Source organism: Dendrobates tinctorius, unplaced genomic scaffold (genome assembly GCF_039654945.1).
Source record: "Dendrobates tinctorius isolate UK_male_01 unplaced genomic scaffold, ASM3965494v1 ptg000199l, whole genome shotgun sequence".
Taxonomy (NCBI): Eukaryota; Metazoa; Chordata; class Amphibia; order Anura; family Dendrobatidae; genus Dendrobates; species Dendrobates tinctorius.
The window spans coordinates 13,500,191-13,520,097 of NW_027361866.1; the positions used below are offsets into that span (position 1 = coordinate 13,500,191).

The window sequence follows — 19,907 nt, forward strand, 5'->3', positions numbered from 1 at the left end:
AGGGGGTTGATGGTAAAAAGTGCCAGCAGAGTGCCTGTTATGAATGGGTCACCGAGGAGGATAGCAGGAACAGGCTAAGCCACCAGGAAACCAGAGAGGTTGGTAACTCAGTGGATTGCAGACCCCTGATCCTAACCACACAACTAGCAGTAGCCGTGGAGCGTTCCTACGATGCCCTAGACGCCTCGGCACAGCCGGAGAACTAACTAAGCCTAAAGTCAGAAAGGTGAAATCTAAACTGCCCTGGAGCAGATCCCCAAAGGAATAGACAGCCCCCAAACATATATTGTCGGTGAGACAAGATGAAACAAACATAGGCAGAAAATAGACTGAGCAAATGATGGGGCCCAAACTGTCTAGATAGGATAGAAAAGATACTGTCTGCAAACCCTAAAAAAATCCAACACATCTGATATACAAAAAACCTGAGGCCACATGACCTCACCCCTGCTAGATCAGCACTCTGGTATGAACTGGAAGCAAAGCAAAAAATACTAATATAACAGGGTACTGAACAAACTGGCACAAGCTGTAACATATGGAACGGGGCCCAGCGCTGCCCCCAGCAGGGAGTACGCTGAACCCTCGCAACCAAGCAGAAAGCAAAAAAAGGTACAACCAAATTAGATGCAAAGGATTATCAAAATAATCACTTACCTGACCCATGCAGATCAGGCAGGAGACTGAAGAGCTCAAAATGCACAAGGAGGAAATAACCAGCAACCACTAAGGGAAGCCTGCTCACTTATATGCTTCCAGCCAGCAATCCCAGATTCCCAATCATTATCAGGTGGCAAGCCTTCATCAGACTGGCCAGCTCCACTACTCCGAGTAACCATCAGAGGGAGCTCCAGCCCAGAAGTCCGAGCAAGGGAATTCACAACAGGTGTCCTTAATAGTTACATAATCCTGGCAGTATTGAGACCCAAGTGATCGGGCAGCATCCCGTGCCCGACCAGTCAAACTAGTCCACAGGTATTGAGCCCAGGTAGCTATGGGCACCTGGTGCATCACCATTACAGACTCAAAATCTTGCAGATGTTCATCGACTTCTGTGTTAGACTCATTAAAGAAAGGCATATCTCTGTAACGGAGCTGCGTTCCTTGTTGGGGGATTACCATGGGGTTAGGGACTGATGCTGGCTGTAGGAGTACTGGAACTCCCAAAACTTATCCCATAACACAAGCTCTTTCACCACTTGAGGCTCCATGTCCCAATGTGACCAACACTTCCTGGATTCGGGCTGCAGGTGACTGGGTAGATTCCAGACTGGCACAGGGTCCTTGCTCTGGCAATTCCTCTGGGTCCATCTCGGCAGAGCTTTTGTCATCCTCCACAATGTTCTGGGCATCCCAACAAACTAATTCCTTGATCAAATCCGACCGAGTGTCCGTGGTCCAGTATTCAATCCATCTAAGCTGGCACAGTAGTTGTCGTTTCTTGTTACAGCTATACATCCACTCTGGTTCTCGTCCCAAGGCCGAGTTGGTGGGGTTGGACATGGTGGCATCCGAAACTTACTGTGCATGCCTTATCAATGGTCTGTTGGGTCTGTCTGTATGCCTCCCTGGTTGTAAAGCCCTGGACGGTGTCTATGAACACCAGTCCCCTGCAGCTCCCCCAGTTCTGCCGGGCTGAGTAGTGTCCCACTTGCTGCCATCAAGTGTGGAGAAACGGGGTCAGTGGGTGCTCTCGTCTGCTGGCCCGGCTGCCTTTAGCAAGACTGCATGGACCATGGCTCATACCACTGAACGCCCGCTCTATCTCCCCATGGGAAATACACTACACAGACAACACAGGGTTAGGGTAAAACAGTGTGGCAATACTTTATTGAACCACAACACCCAATAGCAAACAGATCAATCTCAGTAATTACCCCAAGATGGTGCACCTTACAGGTTCTCACCCTTCCACTGACTCCACGGTATAATGGTAGATGTTATGTCTTAGCTCCCAGGTTTGCTACTCCACCTGTGATACGCACGCAGAGAGGAGATAACGACAAGCGTAGGGAAATAACCGATAAAACCGAGAGCAGTCCTGTGTTCTTTCAGCCGGGTCCGATGTACCCTCAGCTGAAATCTTGAAGAGTGACACCAACCAGAAGAAAATAAGTCTCTTTTATACACGAGGCATGTGATCTATTTTTAGATTTACCCAGCGTCCTTCAGTCCACCCTCATAGCCTTTCCCTATCTACTTTCGAAGTCAACAAACTGGTTCCAGAATACAATACACAATTAGCATATCAACAGCCATAAATAGTCAAAGATAAATGCACACAATGGTATATCAGCTTGAAAGTCATTCATCTTGGTTTGCAAAAACATGATTGTCTGGAAAATTAAGATACAATCTGGTTTCTTCACACACCCCAAGGGATCCATTCACAGCAGAGTTCTTTGTCGGGCCTCTGTTCAGTGGTGTCCTTCTTTTCAGAGGTGCACAAAACTGAGGCCAATGGCATGTTAATGCATTCCTAAATAGACGGACACAGCCGGATCATAGGCCAGACGGCGTCCAATGTGTGCCCATCTGCCTCATTATAGAGACTCTTCCACCAGGCATTCTCTGTTTCAAGTATTTCAGAGATTTACATGGAAACCCAGGTGTAAGTGCTCAGTATACAACACAGAATAAATGTACACCGAGACTTACTGCGATTTTTGGGAGGCAGAATAAACAAATCAAATCACCCCACCCCCAGTCTACCTTTTTATAATATATAGCTATGAGCACAGTAATAGTAAGATATGTTACAATAATACAGAACACTAGGAAATAAAGTAATCTCAGAAAAAAGAAAGATATATATATTTATATATAGTACAGAAAAGTACTTTAATGGGCATGTGCGGAGAAAGGACAAAGCGCACTGGAGCATGAGCACTACAATACTTTGCTCTGCCCTTGGCATGGAAGAAAAATGTGACTGCTGAAGAGCATGGTGCCGAGGACACTATGTGGATGACGTAGAATGTGTCATGCATACGAAGCACAGAAGAGAGGACGTGCCGGACCAACAACAGCGATGCTCATCGGACCGGAAAGCCCAGAAGGTGAATATAAGAAAAGCCATTTTTTTTTTTATGGAGAGCGCATTGGGGACATCTATACAACACTAGTGACACCTGGTGACAGATTTGCTTTATGTTCTACTCACTTGCTTTCTTCCACCATCAGGCAAATTCACTAAATGATCTGAATGTGACAAAAAAAATGGAAAATTAACTGTAACCTAAAGGCTATCCTACACATTAGACTAAAATCACCCACACTTGCAGAGTTAGGCAGTACCACCTAATGTGTATGGAAGTCACCCAGAATATGATGTCGGGGAGAGATGGAGGGGGCAGTTTTAATTTAAACGGACAATTATTTTGCTCTAATCGGAAATAAGCCGACAGAGTAGGGATTCTGAGCTGATTTTCAGTTTTTTTTTCTGTACGATTTATTAAAAAATCGGACAGACCGCACGCCGGTAATAACTTATAAAGATTATAAGTGATACAGGTCTATAACTCAAAATACATACTGATGGAGACACATTACCAGCATTTCCTGTGAGCTGTAAAACAATGACAACTACAATCACATTAATCTTCACAACTACTACCACCCTCTAAAAACAAAAAAAATCATCAACACAAATTTATTTTTCAAGTGCCCAATTTTTAAGGACTGTCCGGGAATTTCCAGACTGTTGGTAGTGCCAGGGTTGTCTAGCCGCGGCTTTCTTCATAAATGTTCCGCCAAGCAAAATATGCATGTGTATAGGGAGGTTTGGGAGAGACGCTATCTCACGTATATGAGCACTTTAAGAAAGAGCAACGGTCTGTGGATTTCTTGAAACCATTACAATTGCTTATTCTTAAACATATTAATTTGTTTAGACGCATGTTAGGAACTTTATGTACCGCTGCCATTGTCATTCACATCAGGTCATCACCAATGATAGGTATGCAGATTCTTTAAAGTTTTGGGATGGCATTTACTTCCAGTCTCTGCCCTGGAAGGAGATTGCAGTTTGTTCAACACATGTAGCTGTAAACTAGGAAATACCAAAAGAGAACAATACTGGATTGGGAGAACGGTTTTCTTGTTTTTATTTATAAAATCACTTTGTTGCATTAATATTGGATGCCAGTGATGAAAATGTAAAACTTTCTGTACAATAAGAGAATATAGTATATATACTTTATAAAAATCTATGTTAGCAGTGAGCCTTGTGTGCCTGAACCAGAGACCAGCTCAGTCATTAGGGACACACGGAGTGAGGCCCAGCTGTCCCTATCAGTACATACCATGCATATCTCAATGTCCAGCCTCTATTCATTTACCTTATTAGTCCAAGAGGTCTTCTAGCTGACGGGACTGAAGTCTACCATAATCACTAGCATAAATGGCCAGTGCACGCTGTACAAGTGCATGATTCTGTATCTGATTCAGTGGCTATTCCAGCACCTACAGATGGGCAAGTACTAGGAAAGCTTTTAAGATGGAAACGCACTGTAATGTAGCTGCTGACCGAAGACCTGTTTGGCTCACGGCTATTCCTCCTCTCCCTCTGATCGTACATATGCCCGGATGGCTGAGGGTGCATACATTCTAAGCACAGGGGAAAAGTCGCTACCACAAATAAGATGGAAGTCCATTCTACCAAAATTGGGAAGTTCAGCTGGTGTATCTAATGTCTATGGTCATTGTTAAATTCTCAACAAATGGAGAACAAGTAATTGTCTCTGTTCTGTTGGGAAAATGTAAAAAGTATAAATTATGCCCTTATACAAGAGCACTTTGTAACACTTTATTAGCTTAATACCAATGTATTACAAATAATAACTATTGTAAGTTTAATATTTCTATAGGAGAAGATTGTATTCCATGCCTAACCCATAATACGTGGTGACTTGTTATTATACTGTATATACTGTAACAAAGTCACTGGTAAAGTGCTGGAGGTTAGATATGTTTCAATACACCTAATGGCGTCAGTGGTATAGTACTCAGAGTTTTTCCTCCAGCACATTATGTGTTGCGAGGGTTAAGCTAAGCTGCATAGTGGACTGGCTTTTATATGGACATTCATAGAGCAGGTGGGAGAATGTTCACCTTATCTCCACCTGCAAAGTCGGCACCGCCGTGTGCTGGCAGGACTTGTGTGATGTCAGTTATGTGATCAGTCACATGGTCTGGGCTTAAAAAGCTGGTCTCCAGATGTAGTCTTGGTTGTTGAGTGTCTGGAGAGGAACACTCCAGAGAAGTGGTTTGTGCTGTGGTTTAGGCCAGAACCATGGGTAGTGCTAACCCTGAGCGGTCTGACCCCACTACTACAAGGACTGTACCTAGAGCTACCGTTTTGTTTTGCCCAGAGGGCCGTGTTTATTTTGTACTTAACCCTTGGTTTATGCCGTATTTAATAAACCAAGTGCATCCTTCAAGCCGCAGTGTTCACATGTCTACTTCCGTGTTTTTCCGAGTGAGCCGATCTACCACAATACACAGGTCAAATTGAGGCAAACGTAAAGTGGCCTTCTGGTTTACAGTGCAAATTTTACAATAAATGCATAATGCTGGTGCCGCACTATTTAGTCCTTCTGATGAAGAGGTTTTATTTTCCACATTTACATTGATCACATTGCACAATTACTGGCCCCATACACACAAGAGTATTATGAGCCGGTCCAATTTTTAATCCCTAATGCAGTGCCTGTAGAGACAGCGCCTTCATTTACATCAAGTCATATTTATGTTTTGTTTTTTTCCTTAAAAAGTGTGTCAGTCTCTAGTAGAGGCTAATCTTTTGTAGATATTGTCCCTTAAAATATTTTAGGGATTAATATCTGTATTATATGGCCCTCTCCTGTCCAGACTCAGCATTGTCACATTATAAAAATACATTGCAGAGCTCCCTGGATGAAGCAGCACCTGCTACATGCAGAATGACCTGGCATAGAGGGCAGCCCTGGGTACACGCTGCAAACACGTTTTCTCCAGCGCTGCTCAAGGTGTGCCGAGCGTCTGTGTAGAAAATCACTTTCAGCAGAAGACTTCATCCACTATAAGGGTATGTGCACACAGAGTTTTTTGGTGGTGCGGATTTTGTAGTAAAATCCACAGATAAATCCGCAGGACTAAAGTCCTGCGGTTTATCTGTGGTGTTGCCTGTGGTTTTACACCTCATAATGGATGAGGTGTGAAACTGCAGCGTTTCTGCACAAAAGAATTGACATGCTGCGGATTGTAAACCGCAGCAAAACCGCGCTGAAAAATCCGCAGCATGTGCTCAGCGTTTTCCAGTTTACCATTGAAAACAATGGTGCTGTACAACGCACCTAAATCTGCTGCGGACCCGCAGCTGCAGAAACGCTGCGGATCCGCAGCAGAATCCGCACCATGTGCACATACCCTAAGTTCATGGTCAAAACGTATAACTCTGCTCTCCACCTGGCTAAACTCGTCTACTTCACCACCCTCATCACATCTCTAGCCAACAATCCAAAACGGCTCTTTGAAACCTTCCAAGCCCTCCTGAGCCCTAAAGTACAGACCCCAATCACCAACCTAAGCCCTAACAATCTGGCCACTTATACACGTGGTCAGAATTGTTGGTAGCCCTCGTTTAATGACAGGAAAAACCCACAATGGTGACAGAAGTAACTTGAATCTGACAAAAGTAATAATAAATCAAAAATCTATGAACATGAACAAATGAGTGTCAGACATTGCTTTTCAACCATGCTTCCATAAAACTAAAACAAAAATATAAAACTCATGAAATAGGCCTGGACAGAAATGATGGTACCCCTGAAAATAATGTGACAAAAGGGACATGTTAAATCAAGGTGTGTCCACTAGTTAGCATCACAGGTGTCTGCAATCTTGGAATCAGTGAGCGGGCCTGTATAGAGGGCTACAGATAATCACTGTGCTGTTTGGTGACATGGTGTGTATCACACTCAACTTGGACCAGAGGAAGCAAAGGAAAGAGTTGTCTCAGGAGATTAGAAAGAAAATTATAGACAAACATGTTAAAAGTAAAAGTTATAAGACCATCTCCAAGCAGCTTGATGTTCCTGTGACTACAGTTGCACATATTATTCAGAAATTTAAGCTCCATGGGACTGTAGCCAACCTCCCTGGACGTGGCCGCAGGAGGAAAATTGACAAAAGACCCCAGAAAAACTTCTAAACAGATTAAAGGTGAACTTCAAGCTCAAGGAACATCAGTGTCAGATCGCACCATCCGTCATTTTATGAGCCAAAGTGGACTTCATGGGAGACTACCGAGGAGGACACCATTGTTGAAAAATAATCATAAAAAAGCCAGACTGGAATTTGCCAAACTACATTTTGACAAGCCACAAAACTTTTGGGAGAATGTCCTATGGACAGATGAGACAAGAATGGAACTTTTTTGCAAGGCACATCAGCTCTATGTACACAGATGGAAAAATGAAGCATATCAAGAAAAGAATACTGTCCCTACTGTGAAACATGGAGGAGTCTCTGTTATGTTCTGGAGCTGCTTTGCTGCATCTGGCACAGGGTGTCTAGAATCTGTGCAGGGTACAATGAAATCTCAAGGCTATCAAGGGATTCTAGAGAGAAATGTGCTACGCAGTGTCAGAAAGGTTAATCTCAGTCGCAGGTCATGGGTCTTGCAACAAAACAATGACCCAAAACACACAGCTAAAAACACCCAATAATGGCTGAGGAAAACATTGGACTATTCTGTAGTAGCCTTCTATGAGCCCTGACCTAAATCCTATTGAGCATCTTTGGAAAGAGCTGAAACTTGCCGTTTGGAAAAAGCAACCTTCAAACACGAGACAACTGGAGCAGTTTGCTCTTGAGGAGTGAGCCAAAATACCTGTCGAGAGGTGCAGAAGTCTTATTGACAATTACAGGAATTTCTTGATTGCAGTGATTGCCTCAAAAGGTTGTGCAACAAAATATTAAGATAAGGGTACCATCATTTCTGTCCAGACCTATTTCATGAGTTTTATTTTTTAAGAAATTCAGTGGAAGCATGGTTGAAAAGCAATGTCTGACTTTCATTTGTTCATTTTCATAGATTTTTGATTTATTATTGCTTTTTTCAGATTCAAGTTATTTCTGTCACCATTATGGGTTTTTCTGTAATTAAACGAGGAGTACCAACAATTTTGATCACATGTGTATTTCCTACAAAAAAATCAATCGTATCCTTCAAGACATTTTTGCACAATCCCCCTCAGAGCCTTTATCCCCTTCCTTCCTGCACCTCCATTTCATTTTCCATCTTCAAGCCTGTCACAGAAAAAGTGACCAGACTCCTCTCTTCTTCTCGCCCTACAACCTGCAACAGTGACCCTGGTCCCTCACATTTCCTTCAGTCCCTCTCCCCAGCTTTCACTACCCACTTAACTAAAATATTTAACCTATTTCTTTGGGTATCTTTCCCTCTTCAATCAAACATGTAATCAAAACCCCTTTACTTAAAAAGCCATCCATGGATCAGACCTGCATTGCTAACTATAGACCTTTTTGTAATCTTCCTTTCATTACTAAACTCCTGGAATGCTTGGTCCACTCCCATCTTATCCGCTCTTTCTCAGATACCTCTCTTCTCACACATTTAGGCTATGTGCACACGGTGCGGATTCTGCTGCGGATTCTGCTGCGTTTCAGGCTCTGCGGGTCCGCAGCAGATGTAGCTGTGTTGTACAGTACCATTGTTTTCAATGGTAAACTGAAAAACGCTGTGCACATGCTGCGGATTTTTCCGCGCGGACTTGCTGCGGGTTCAAATCCGCAGCATGTCAATTCTTTGTGCAGATTCCGCAGCGGTTTCACACCTTCTCCATTGTAGAGGTGTGAAACCGCAGGGCTAAACCGCAGGTAAACCGCAGGTCTTTTGACCTGAGAATTTACCTGCGATTTTTCCAAATCCGCGCGGAAAAATCCGCAGGACCAAAATCTACGTGTGCACATAGCCTTACAATCTGGTTTCCAACTCTTTACACTCTACTGAAACTGCCCTTAATAAAGTCTCTAATGACCTACTATCAGCAAAATCCAATGGTCACTGCTCCCTGCTGTTCCTCCTGGATCTCTCTGCCGCATTTGACACTGTGGATCACCAGTTCCTCCGCACTATGCTCTGCTCTATCGGCCTCAAGGACACCTTTCTCTCCTGGTTTTCCTCCTATTTCTTTGATCTCTTCTGCACTCTATCTTTTGCTGGCTCCTCTTCCTGTAATCTTTCCCTTTTTATTGGGGCTCCTCAATGCTCGGTTCTAGGTTCCCTCCTGTTCTCCTTATATACTGTCCCTATTGGAAGAACTATCAGTAGATTTGGTTTTCAGTACCATCCTTATACTGATGACACCCAACTATACACCTCTTCACCTGACATCACCCTCACTTTAACACAAAATATCAGGGATTGTCTGTCTGCTGTCTCTAGCATCATATTCTCTCTCTATCTGACACTGAATCTCTCCAAAACTGAACTCCTTGTGTTTCCTCTCTCTACTATCCTACCTATACTTTCATTTCAGTCTATCATCATTCTCGTGCCCTCCGTTCTGGAACTGATCTAAGACTAACATCCTGCATAATCTGAACCTTGTACCTCTATCTCTAAAGCCCCCATCACACACAGCGATCTCGCTAGCGAGATAGCTGCTGAGTCACAAGTTTTGTGACGCAACAGCGCTCTTACCAGCGAGATCGCTGTGTGTGACACCTATCAGCGACCGGCCCCACTGCTGGGTATCGCTGATCGTGCTCGAATGGCCTGGACATTTTTTGGATCGTTGGTCTCCCGCTGGCCAGCACGCATCGCTGTGTGTGGCAGGCGGGAGACCAGCGATCATCAAGCTGGAGCCTGGTAACCAAGGTAAACATCGGGTTTCTAAGCGCCGCATGGCGCTTAGAAACCCGATGTGTACGTTAGATACCAGCGCGCTGGTGCAGGGAGCTGGTAACCAAGGTAAACATCGGGTTTCTAAGCGCCGCGCGGCGCTTAGAAACCAGATGTTTACCTTGGTTACCAGCTCCCTGCACCAGCGCGCTGGTATCTTAACGTACACATCGGGTAACTAAGTGACGTGCGTCGCTTGTTACCCACATGACGCTGTCCTGATTGCTGCTGAGATCTGCCTGTTTGGCAGCTCACCAGCGATCATGTAGCGACACATCAGCGATCCTGACAAGTTCATATCGTTATCGGGATCGCTGGTGAGTCGCTATGTGTGACGGGGCCCTAAGGCTTCTCTTGTGAAGCGTCAGTTTTCTGGAATGCACTACCTCAAACGATCCAACTAACATCTACCCCCATGTATTAAGCATGTTTTAAAAACACATCTGTTTAGACAAACCTATCTCCTCATCTCAGTAACCTAACTCTCCCCTGATCCCTCCTAAATGTTAATCATAATCTGCTCCTGTCTATTCATCTGTCTCTGCATTCTTCATGCACCCAATAACACAGCGTAACTGTATCCTGTCTGATGGACGGATTAAGCAGCTTAACATGAAAACAATTATTTACTATAAAGATGGCTGGTCCGTACATGGCAGCACATTCTACCTTTTGTGCCCCCCCCCATTTCCTTATAGATTGTAAGCTGGGAAGGGAAATCACTCCTTCTGTAACTGTTGTTGAATTATGTGTTACTTTGTACTGTCTTTACCATTTGTACATTTCCCCACTTAATTGGAAAGTGTTGCGGAATATGTTGGCGCTATATAACTAAAATTATTCATTATTATTATTACTGTCAACAGGCACCATGTAGCGGCACATGGCATGCTTCCGACTTTGTAGTGTGGATTCACAAGAGCTCTGTACAGTCTCTCTAGGCACAGATGTTTTGTGTGCATGAGGCTTTATATGAATATACAGTGGGGCAAAAAAGTATTTAGTCAGTCAGCAATAGTGCAAGTTCCACCACTTAAAAAGATGAGAGGCGTCTGTAATTTACATCATAGGTAGACCTCAACTATGGGAGACAAACTGAGAAAAAAAAATCCAGAAAATCACATTGTCTGTTTTTTTTTCATTTTATTTGCATATTATGGTGGAAAATAAGTATTTGGTCAGAAACAAGCAATCAAGATTTCTGGCTCTCACAGACCTGTAACTTCTTCTTTAAGAGTCTCCTCTTTCCTCCACTCATTACCTGTAGTAATGGCACCTGTTTAAACTTGTTATCAGTATAAAAAGACACCTGTGCACACCCTCAAACAGTCTGACTCCAAACTCCACTATGGTGAAGACCAAAGAGCTGTCAAAGGACACCAGAAACAAAATTGTAGCCCTGCACCAGGCTGGGAAGACTGAATCTGCAATAGCCAACCAGCTTGGAGTGAAGAAATCAACTGTGGGAGCAATAATTAGAAAATGGAAGACATACAAGACCACTGAAAATCTCCCTCGATCTGGTGCTCCACGCAAAATCCCAACCCGTGGGGTCAGAATGATCACAAGAACGGTGAGCAAAAATCCCAGAACCACGCGGGGGGACCTAGTGAATGAACTGCAGAGAGCTGGGACCAATGTAACAAGGCCTACCATAAGTAACACACTACACCACCATGGACTCAGATCCTGCAGTGCCAGACGTGTCCCACTGCTTAAGCCTGTACATGTCCGGGCCAGTCTGAAGTTTGCTAGAGAGCATTTGGATGATCCAGAGGAGTTTTGGGAGAATGTCCTATGGTCTGATGAAACCAAACTGGAACTGTTTGGTAGAAACACAACTTGTCGTGTTTGGAGGAAAAAGAATACTGAGTTGCATCCATCAAACACCATACCTACTGTAAAGCATGGTGGTGGAAACATCATGCTTTGGGGCTGTTTCTCTGCAAAGGGGCGAGGACGACTGATCCGGGTACATGAAAGAATGAATGGGGCCATGTATCATGAGATTTTGAGTGCAAACCTCCTTCCATCAGCAAGGGCATTGAATATGAAACGTGGCTGGGTCTTTCAACATGACAATGATCCAAAGCACACCGCCAGGGCAACGAAGGAGTGGCTTCGTAAGAAGCATTTCAAGGTCCTGGAGTGGCCTAGCCAGTCTCCAGATCTCAACCCTATAGAAAACCTTTGGAGGGAGTTGAAAGTCCGTGTTGCCAAGCGAAAAGCCAAAAACATCACTGCTCTAGAGGAGATCTGCATGGAGGAATGGGCCAACATACCAACAACAGTGTGTGGCAACCTTGTGAAGACTTACAGAAAACGTTTGACCTCTGTCATTGCCAACAAAGGATATATCACAAAGTATTGAGATGAAATTTTGTTTCTGACCAAATACTTATTTTCCACCATAATATGCAAATAAAATGAAAAAAAAACAGACAATGTGATTTTCTGGATTTTTTTTTCTCAGTTTGTCTCCCATAGTTGAGGTCTACCTATGATGTAAATTACAGACGCCTCTCATCTTTTTAAGTGGTGGAACTTGCACTATTGCTGACTGACTAAATACTTTTTTGCCCCACTGTAGATGCTTTGAAAAAGAGTCTAACAAGTTTCATCCCTTATTATCAACCCAATCGATTGATTAAACCACATAGGAATGTCCGAGAACGAATGTGGTATGTGAAGAAAGGGGGCCTACATCATATTGACAGATAAGGTAGGTTAGATACAGTAACTATAGGACACTTCATATACAGTGTTAGCAAAATGAGCTAATTATGCAAATTGTCTCTTCAGAGAGGAAGAGGACTAGAACTCTAGTGCCACCTATTGGAGGTAGCAATCCTAAAAGTCAATGTTGACCCTTTAACGAGCCTAGTTACATGACTTAGGATAAAAGCCAAACCAGAATCTCCATTTGCAGACACTGTGTTTCGGGGTACTGCCCCTCATCAGTGCAAAGTGGGAGATCTGGTTTGGCTGTGAGAGAGGCGTCTGACCGATATCCAAGAAGTATCATTTCTCCTTGCGGAGAATGACATGCTATGCATGTCGAGGTGAGGAGACTTAAAGCCGCAATGCTCCTCTGGGAAATATGCTAATTATGCAAATTGTCTCTTCAGAGAGGAAGAGGACTAGAACTCTAGTGCCACCTATTGGAGGTAGCAATCCTAAAAGTCAATGTTGACCCTTTAACGAGCCTTGTTACATGACTTAGGATAAAAGCCAAACCAGAATCTCCATTTGCAGACACTGTGTTTCGGGGTACTGCCCCTCATCAGTGCAAAGTGGGAGATCTGGTTTGGCTGTGAGAGAGGCGTCTGACCGATATCCAAGAAGTATCATTTCTCCTTGCGGAGAATGACATGCTATGCATGTCGAGGTGAGGAGACTTAAAGCCGCAATGCTCCTCTGGGAAATATGCTAATTATGCAAATTGTCTCTTCAGAGAGGAAGAGGACTAGAACTCTAGTGCCACCTATTGGAGGTAGCAATCCTAAAAGTCAATGTTGACCCTTTAACGAGCCTTGTTACATGACTTAGGATAAAAGCCAAACCAGAATCTCCATTTGCAGACACTGTGTTTCGGGGTACTGCCCCTCATCAGTGCAAAGTGGGAGATCTGGTTTGGCTGTGAGAGAGGCGTCTGACCGATATCCAAGAAGTATCATTTCTCCTTGCGGAGAATGACATGCTATGCATGTCGAGGTGAGGAGACTTAAAGCCGCAATGCTCCTCTGGGAAATATGCTAATTATGCAAATTGTCTCTTCAGAGAGGAAGAGGACTAGAACTCTAGTGCCACCTATTGGAGGTAGCAATCCTAAAAGTCAATGTTGACCCTTTAACGAGCCTTGTTACATGACTTAGGATAAAAGCCAAACCAGAATCTCCATTTGCAGACACTGTGTTTCGGGGTACTGCCCCTCATCAGTGCAAAGTGGGAGATCTGGTTTGGCTTTTCACAGCCAAACCAGATCTCCCACTTTGCACTGATGAGGGGCAGTACCCTGAAACACAGTGTCTGCAAATGGAGATTCTGGTTTGGCTTTTATCCTAAGTCATGTAACTAGGCTCGTTAAAGGGTCAACATTGACTTTTAGGATTGCTACCTCCAATAGGTGGCACTAGAGTTCTAGTCCTCTTCCTCTCTGAAGAGACAATTTGCATAATTAGCATATTTCCCAGAGGAGCATTGCGGCTTTAAGTCTCCTCACCTCGACATGCTTAGCATGTCATTCTCCGCAAGGAGAAATGATACTTCTTGGATATCAAAATGAGCTAAACATGGGCATATAAAATAACTGCACACACATTGACATTTATATGCATTACATTTTTTTCTCTTAAACAAACAAGACAGGGCTCATTCAGTCCTCAGTTTTTCCTGTACGTTTTCTATCCATGTTTTTCACTCCTAGCATTTTTACCTGTTACAGTTGTGAGGCAGTGAGGGAGATCATATGCGAGAGTCACTATGTGTCTCACAGGATGCGTACGGAGTCCTATTAGACCTGCTGGAGTGCCTTGTGGTCACAGCAGGACACCTGTGAGTCGCAAGGCAAATTAAAATTAAGCATGAACCTGGTCAAGCAATTTGGCCAAGGCATTGTTCAGGGAAACCCATTATGGGCTTTTATTTTAGAAATGGACTACAGGAAGGGAGAGGGTCAGTCCGTTGCCTCCAATCCGGGTCTTCCAGTTTAAAAAAAAAAACCTGCAGCAAGGGTTTGGGTGTGTCAGATTGGAGTTTGCAACTTGTGGAGCAGCCGGCTCTGCAGAAGCTCAGCCTGTGTGAGTTAACACAGAGCCAGCAGAGTGAACTTCTGGCACCCTGAAGCGTGATACGGTGGTGCAATCGCCCTCGGAAACTGGACTCCCACGGACTGTTTTGTTTCCCGGCTGTGATCCGGAGGATACCGTGTGCTGTACACTGTGTGAGTGTAGACATTAAACACGTTTGCTGTGAACTTTTCCTGTGGTCACTCTCTGTCACACTGAACCAACCCCGCTGCACTACACAGTCTATATGCCTCTTCACGTATCTTTGTATTTTTGCAGACCAAGTGGTCCTCACCAAAACATGGAGGCATGTCCGATTTCTAAATCCAAGTCATGGTATAAACTCACCATTGCAAGTCTATGGGTCTGTGAAAAAATCGGGTAGCACTCTGATGCCATCTCTGTGCTGTTTACTTTTCATGTTTGATAGGAGAAAAATAAGAAAACATCTATTATACATGATGAAACTGATGGTAAAAACTGACCAATCACTGATGAAAATCTGATCGAAATCACTCATGAAAATCGTTCCAAATTTTTTACATGTGAAAAAAATCTCTAACATCTGAATAAGCCCTAAGTTGGAATTATTTGGGCCATGTTTTTTTGTATACATTGGGGGATGTGGCCCCTCCAGGGCTTTGCATCCTTATTTGCACATCCTTCCCAGACATGGCTTTATTTGCAACTACGCCTGGTTTTCTTTCACTTCCCCATTCAGATGAGGTCTGGTTTGGACATAGAGAGGCAGGACATTAGTGAGAGGGACCATCCATACTTAGGTAGACCTTGACGTGATTGGATGACTTTTACGCTCTTTGATCAGAAAACACTAAGTACCCTACGTTGTTAATGTTTATAGTGAAGTTCATGTACGCCATTTTAAAGTTGAATACTAGTGATGATTGAACGTGCTGGGATAAGGTGTTATCCGAGCATGCTCGGGTGCTAACCGAGTGACTTCGGCGTACTCAAAAAATATGTTTGAGTCCCCATGGCTCCATGTCTCGTGGCTGTTCGGCAGCCGCAACACATGCTGGGGTAGCCTAACAAATAGCCAGCTGCAACGCACGCAGAGACTAACAGCCACGAGACATACAGCTACAGGGACTCAAACATATTTTTTGAGCATGCGAACACACTCGGTTAGCTCCCGAGCATGCTCGGATAACACCTTATCCCAGCCCGTTCGATCATAATATTGAATACAGTACTCGGTGATCTCCAGCAGTCCCATAGAGAATGAATAGAGCCAAGTGTTGCATACTTGTCCTCCTCTCCATTCAGATGGGAGTTCTGTAGCCCCTCATTTTCTGGATTACTGTGCATCCCAGTGGTCCTTCAACCCCAGCAATCAGTAAGTTATCCCCTATTCTATCGATAAGTGATAACTTTAAACTTTATGTAACTAATGGAGTTTTACAATATGCAACTTTTTATCCAAAGAATGCGAACGTTATGTTGGCCAATTTGTGACTTTTTCTAGAAACGAGCGTAAACTGATTGATGAATGTGGGTCAGTGTTACACAGATTTACATCAGTACACCAGAAGAATAAGCTCAGTTGTATCCAAAAATGGTAATCTAGCATAATCCTGGTAGATGACAAACTGGAATTACTGGAGACAGGAAATACCACATATCCCTGGACTCGAAATATTACAGGAAAATGGGACTAAGTTCTTCCCGATTGTAGTTTTATTGAATCCATGTTATATATTTTACCAAGTCGGTGCCGGATAATGTGTAAGGGATGTCTGTGCAACCTAGAGCAACCCGAAAATGATCACCCAGGGGAAAAACTAAAATAGAATGACACACAAAAATCCTGCTGCAGGAAGGAATAGCATCAGATCATCATCTTAATTCCATGCTGTAGCAGCGGTATAAGTCTCAGCTGTAGTTAGTTCATTGTCAGATCTACTAAATCAGATTGATGATACAGATCAGACTTTATAGAGAGATGCTCATGTGCCATCTGCCCTAACCCAGAGCTGCTTTCCAGAGCAGGCTATTTTAGGCAATGTCTCAGCAGGAAGGACTTTGGGCGACCGACTATAAAACCTAGGTCTCTACACTAGATTACAGTTTTGATCCGCGGCCTAACTATTAATACATATTTATATATAGTGCATGACATGCAAGGAGAAGTTGTGGCCCTGGAGCAATGCTCCTGGATAAGTGAATAATATTTTAGAAGATATATAATTTATGATCCAGATCAGTCACATAACCATCAGGGTTCAGAAAATTTTGTCAGTAATATATATATTTTTTTATTTGATCATTTCTCTGGTTAAAGCAACTTTGTAACAGCTGATCTTGGACTTTCTTTTGTCCCACCCTATTTTTGAAACTAGACATGATTGTGGAATCAATAAGGAAACAAATGGTAACTTGGCTTTATTATTGGGGACAGAAGGCTTAGGGCATCTCAGTCCCTGACAGCAGCACCAGGTGACACGACAGCTGAGAGACCCTGGCTTTGGATATGTGACGGGAAAGAAAAGAGATCTCTCCAGGGACTCGCTTATGCCTTGTATATGGTTTTTAACCTCATATTTGCCAAGAAGAAGCACCCATGTTTCTGATATCCCTATGCCATACATTACACAAGCATAATCTCAAATTTTAAATAGAATGTATTCAGCAGTAATAGTAACGGATTAGTTGTATTGGTGAGGACCTCATCTGTAACTATAATCATTGTATTGGCTAGATCATCATTATCACACAAATACATTATACAACATAATCCAGTATATATACATTTACCATTATTAAATCATTGCACTCTTCAAAATTATCCATAACAGCCTTCACTCACCTCTCGAGCTATCTGATTCAAAGCATGGTCCTCGGCAGACAGTTTTTCTCTGTTGGGGTGTCTTTTCCTTCCAGGGCCCTGGGTACCCATTTTTCTCTCTTTTGAGGTATCAGTGTTTGTACAAGTAGAAAGGATCAATCCAAATTCCACATGCAGCCTCCTCCAGGTGAAGCTTCAGCAAGAGAGCGGTCCACTATGGCAGTGGTGGCATTGCAGATGGGGCTGCTGGCCTCCCCCTAATAGTCTCACCACCTTTTGATGTCTATTTTTCCTATCTTCTTCTAATGGTTTTACCTGCAGGCTGTGTATGCGTCAGTGGATCTTGCTTAATTTTCCCTAGAATGTGAAATCCCAGCGTATGCCCTGATGGAATTACTGCTACTTACAGCAATGCGTGTGTCATCATACAGTGTACTTACAGCCTGGATCCATGTGCCTGTGCCTCCCTTGTCCTTGTCTCAGTGTGTCCTCCACTGATCCTGCTCCTGCTGATTAGGGTGTGCTTAGCTCCATATGCAGATACCTGCCTGTCATGTCTCCTAATTACACCAAATATAAACCCACTCTTGTTACATTATCCCCCTCACGCTACTGTTTCGAGATTGTAAAAGGAAATGGGTCAGATGTTCTTCCTTTCTGCAGGGTACTCCCCTCCTTTCTCACCCTCCTCTTTCTCTCACCTCCTCATCCCTCTCCTCTCCCCCCTAAGCTTTGCAGCTGACATCAGAGGGAGTGGATGAATGACAGTGCAGGGGGAGGACTGATGCAGAATGCACACAATCTGACTTTATCCATTGGGCCGCTCATTGATTCATTACTTTTTTTATGCACTGTATGTATCCACACGGATATGTGCCAAGACCTTGAAGCTCCTTGATCTTTGGTGTTCAGTCCTCTTGGTTTAGGAACCAAATTCCAACTCACGTGATCTCAGTTGAACATGCAACATATTAACAGAATGTTTACATATCTTATCAAAATATGATGTATAATATATATATAGGTAGGTGTGGAAAAAATGCTGCAAAGTAAGAATGTTTTAAAAAATAGAAGTGTTAGTTTATTTTACAAAAGAGAAATCTAAATCCAATCAATGTTTGGTGAGACCATGCATTATTTTCAAAACGGCATCAATTCTTCGTGATACACTTGTCACTTGCACACAGTTTGTAAAACATCTTAATAGGGAGGCTGTTCCAAACATCTGGGAGACCTAATCACAGATCCTCCATTGATGTAGGATTGCACAAATTTTTATATCCATTCATGTAATCCCAGATATACTAAATTCTGAAATCAGGGCTCTGAGGGGTAGTTATCATCACTTCCAGGTCTCTTTTTGTTCTTGTTTTTGCTGGAGACAGTTCTTAATAACATTGGCTGTATGTTTGTATTTGTTGTCCAGCTGCAGAATAGATGTGGAGCCAATCAGACACCTTCTTGATGGCATTTTCAGATGTATTACATACCTCACAACTTTTGAAGAAGGGCCAAGCGGCAAATTTTAGGCCATGCCCCCACCACACCCATTTCACAACTATTCACACCCATGTCCACCCCCATCTGCTCCCATATAGCATTGCTAATCACACTGACTGGTACTGAGGGCACAGTGGCTGGCATTATGGGCACAGTGGCTGGCACTGTGGGCACACTGACTGGTACTGAGGAAAGAGAACAGAGAGAGAAAAAAGAAAAAGCAGAGAGAAAGGAAGAACAGAGAGAGAGAAAAAAGAAAACAGAGAGAGAGAAATAAAGAAAGGGGAAAGAGAGAGAAAGAACAGAGAGAGAACGAACAGAGAGAGAGGGCAAGAAAGAAAAAGCAGAGAGAAAGGAAGAACAGAGAGAGAAAAAAGAAAACAGAGAGTAAAGAAAGAAAGGAGAGAGAAAGGAAGAACAGAGAGAAAGAAAGAGGGGAAAGAAAAAAGAACAGAGCAAAAGAAAGAACAGAGAGAGAGAGGGAAAGAAAGAACAGAGAGAGAGGGAAAGAAAGAACAGAGAGAAAGAAAGACAGGGGAAAAAAGAAAACAGAGAGAAAGAAAGAACAGAGAGAAAAAAAAGACAACAGAGAGAGGGAAAGAAAGAGAACAAAGAGAGAAAGAACAGAGAAAAAAGAGAGAACAGAGAAAAAAGAGGGGACAGAAAAAAAGAACAGAGAAAAGAAGGGAAAGAAAGAACAGAGAAAGAGGGGAAGAAAGAAAGAACAGAGAGCGAAAGAAAGAGCAGAGAGAGAGAAAAGATTAGAGAGGGAAAGAAAGAACAGAGAGAGAAAGAAACAGAGAGAGAAAGAAAGATTAGCGAGGGAAAGAATGAACAGAGAGAGCGAAAGAAAGATTCTATAAAGATACTAGAGCATGGCCGGCATCCCCAATTCCAACGATCC

At 43.3% G+C, this 19,907-nt stretch overlaps 1 protein-coding gene across 14 annotated transcripts in view; it reads right to left on the reverse strand.

Annotated features, from left to right (window-relative positions):
- LRRFIP1 (LRR binding FLII interacting protein 1) overlaps positions 1-18,236 on the reverse strand; it is a 175,752-nt gene extending 157,516 nt beyond the window's left edge. For 4 of the 14 annotated variants that reach the window (XM_073553252.1, XM_073553250.1, XM_073553253.1 and 1 more), the window contains exon 1: positions 17,525-18,229. In XM_073553252.1, the coding sequence (XP_073409353.1) occupies positions 17,525-17,614 (90 nt within the window). In that variant the 5' untranslated portion in view covers positions 17,615-18,229. Of the gene's footprint in view, positions 1-17,524 lie in introns of all 14 variants that reach the window. The other 10 variants (XM_073553257.1, XM_073553255.1, XM_073553258.1 and 7 more) reach the window with 5 other exon arrangements.
- Between the last annotated feature and the right edge of the window lie 1,671 nt (positions 18,237-19,907).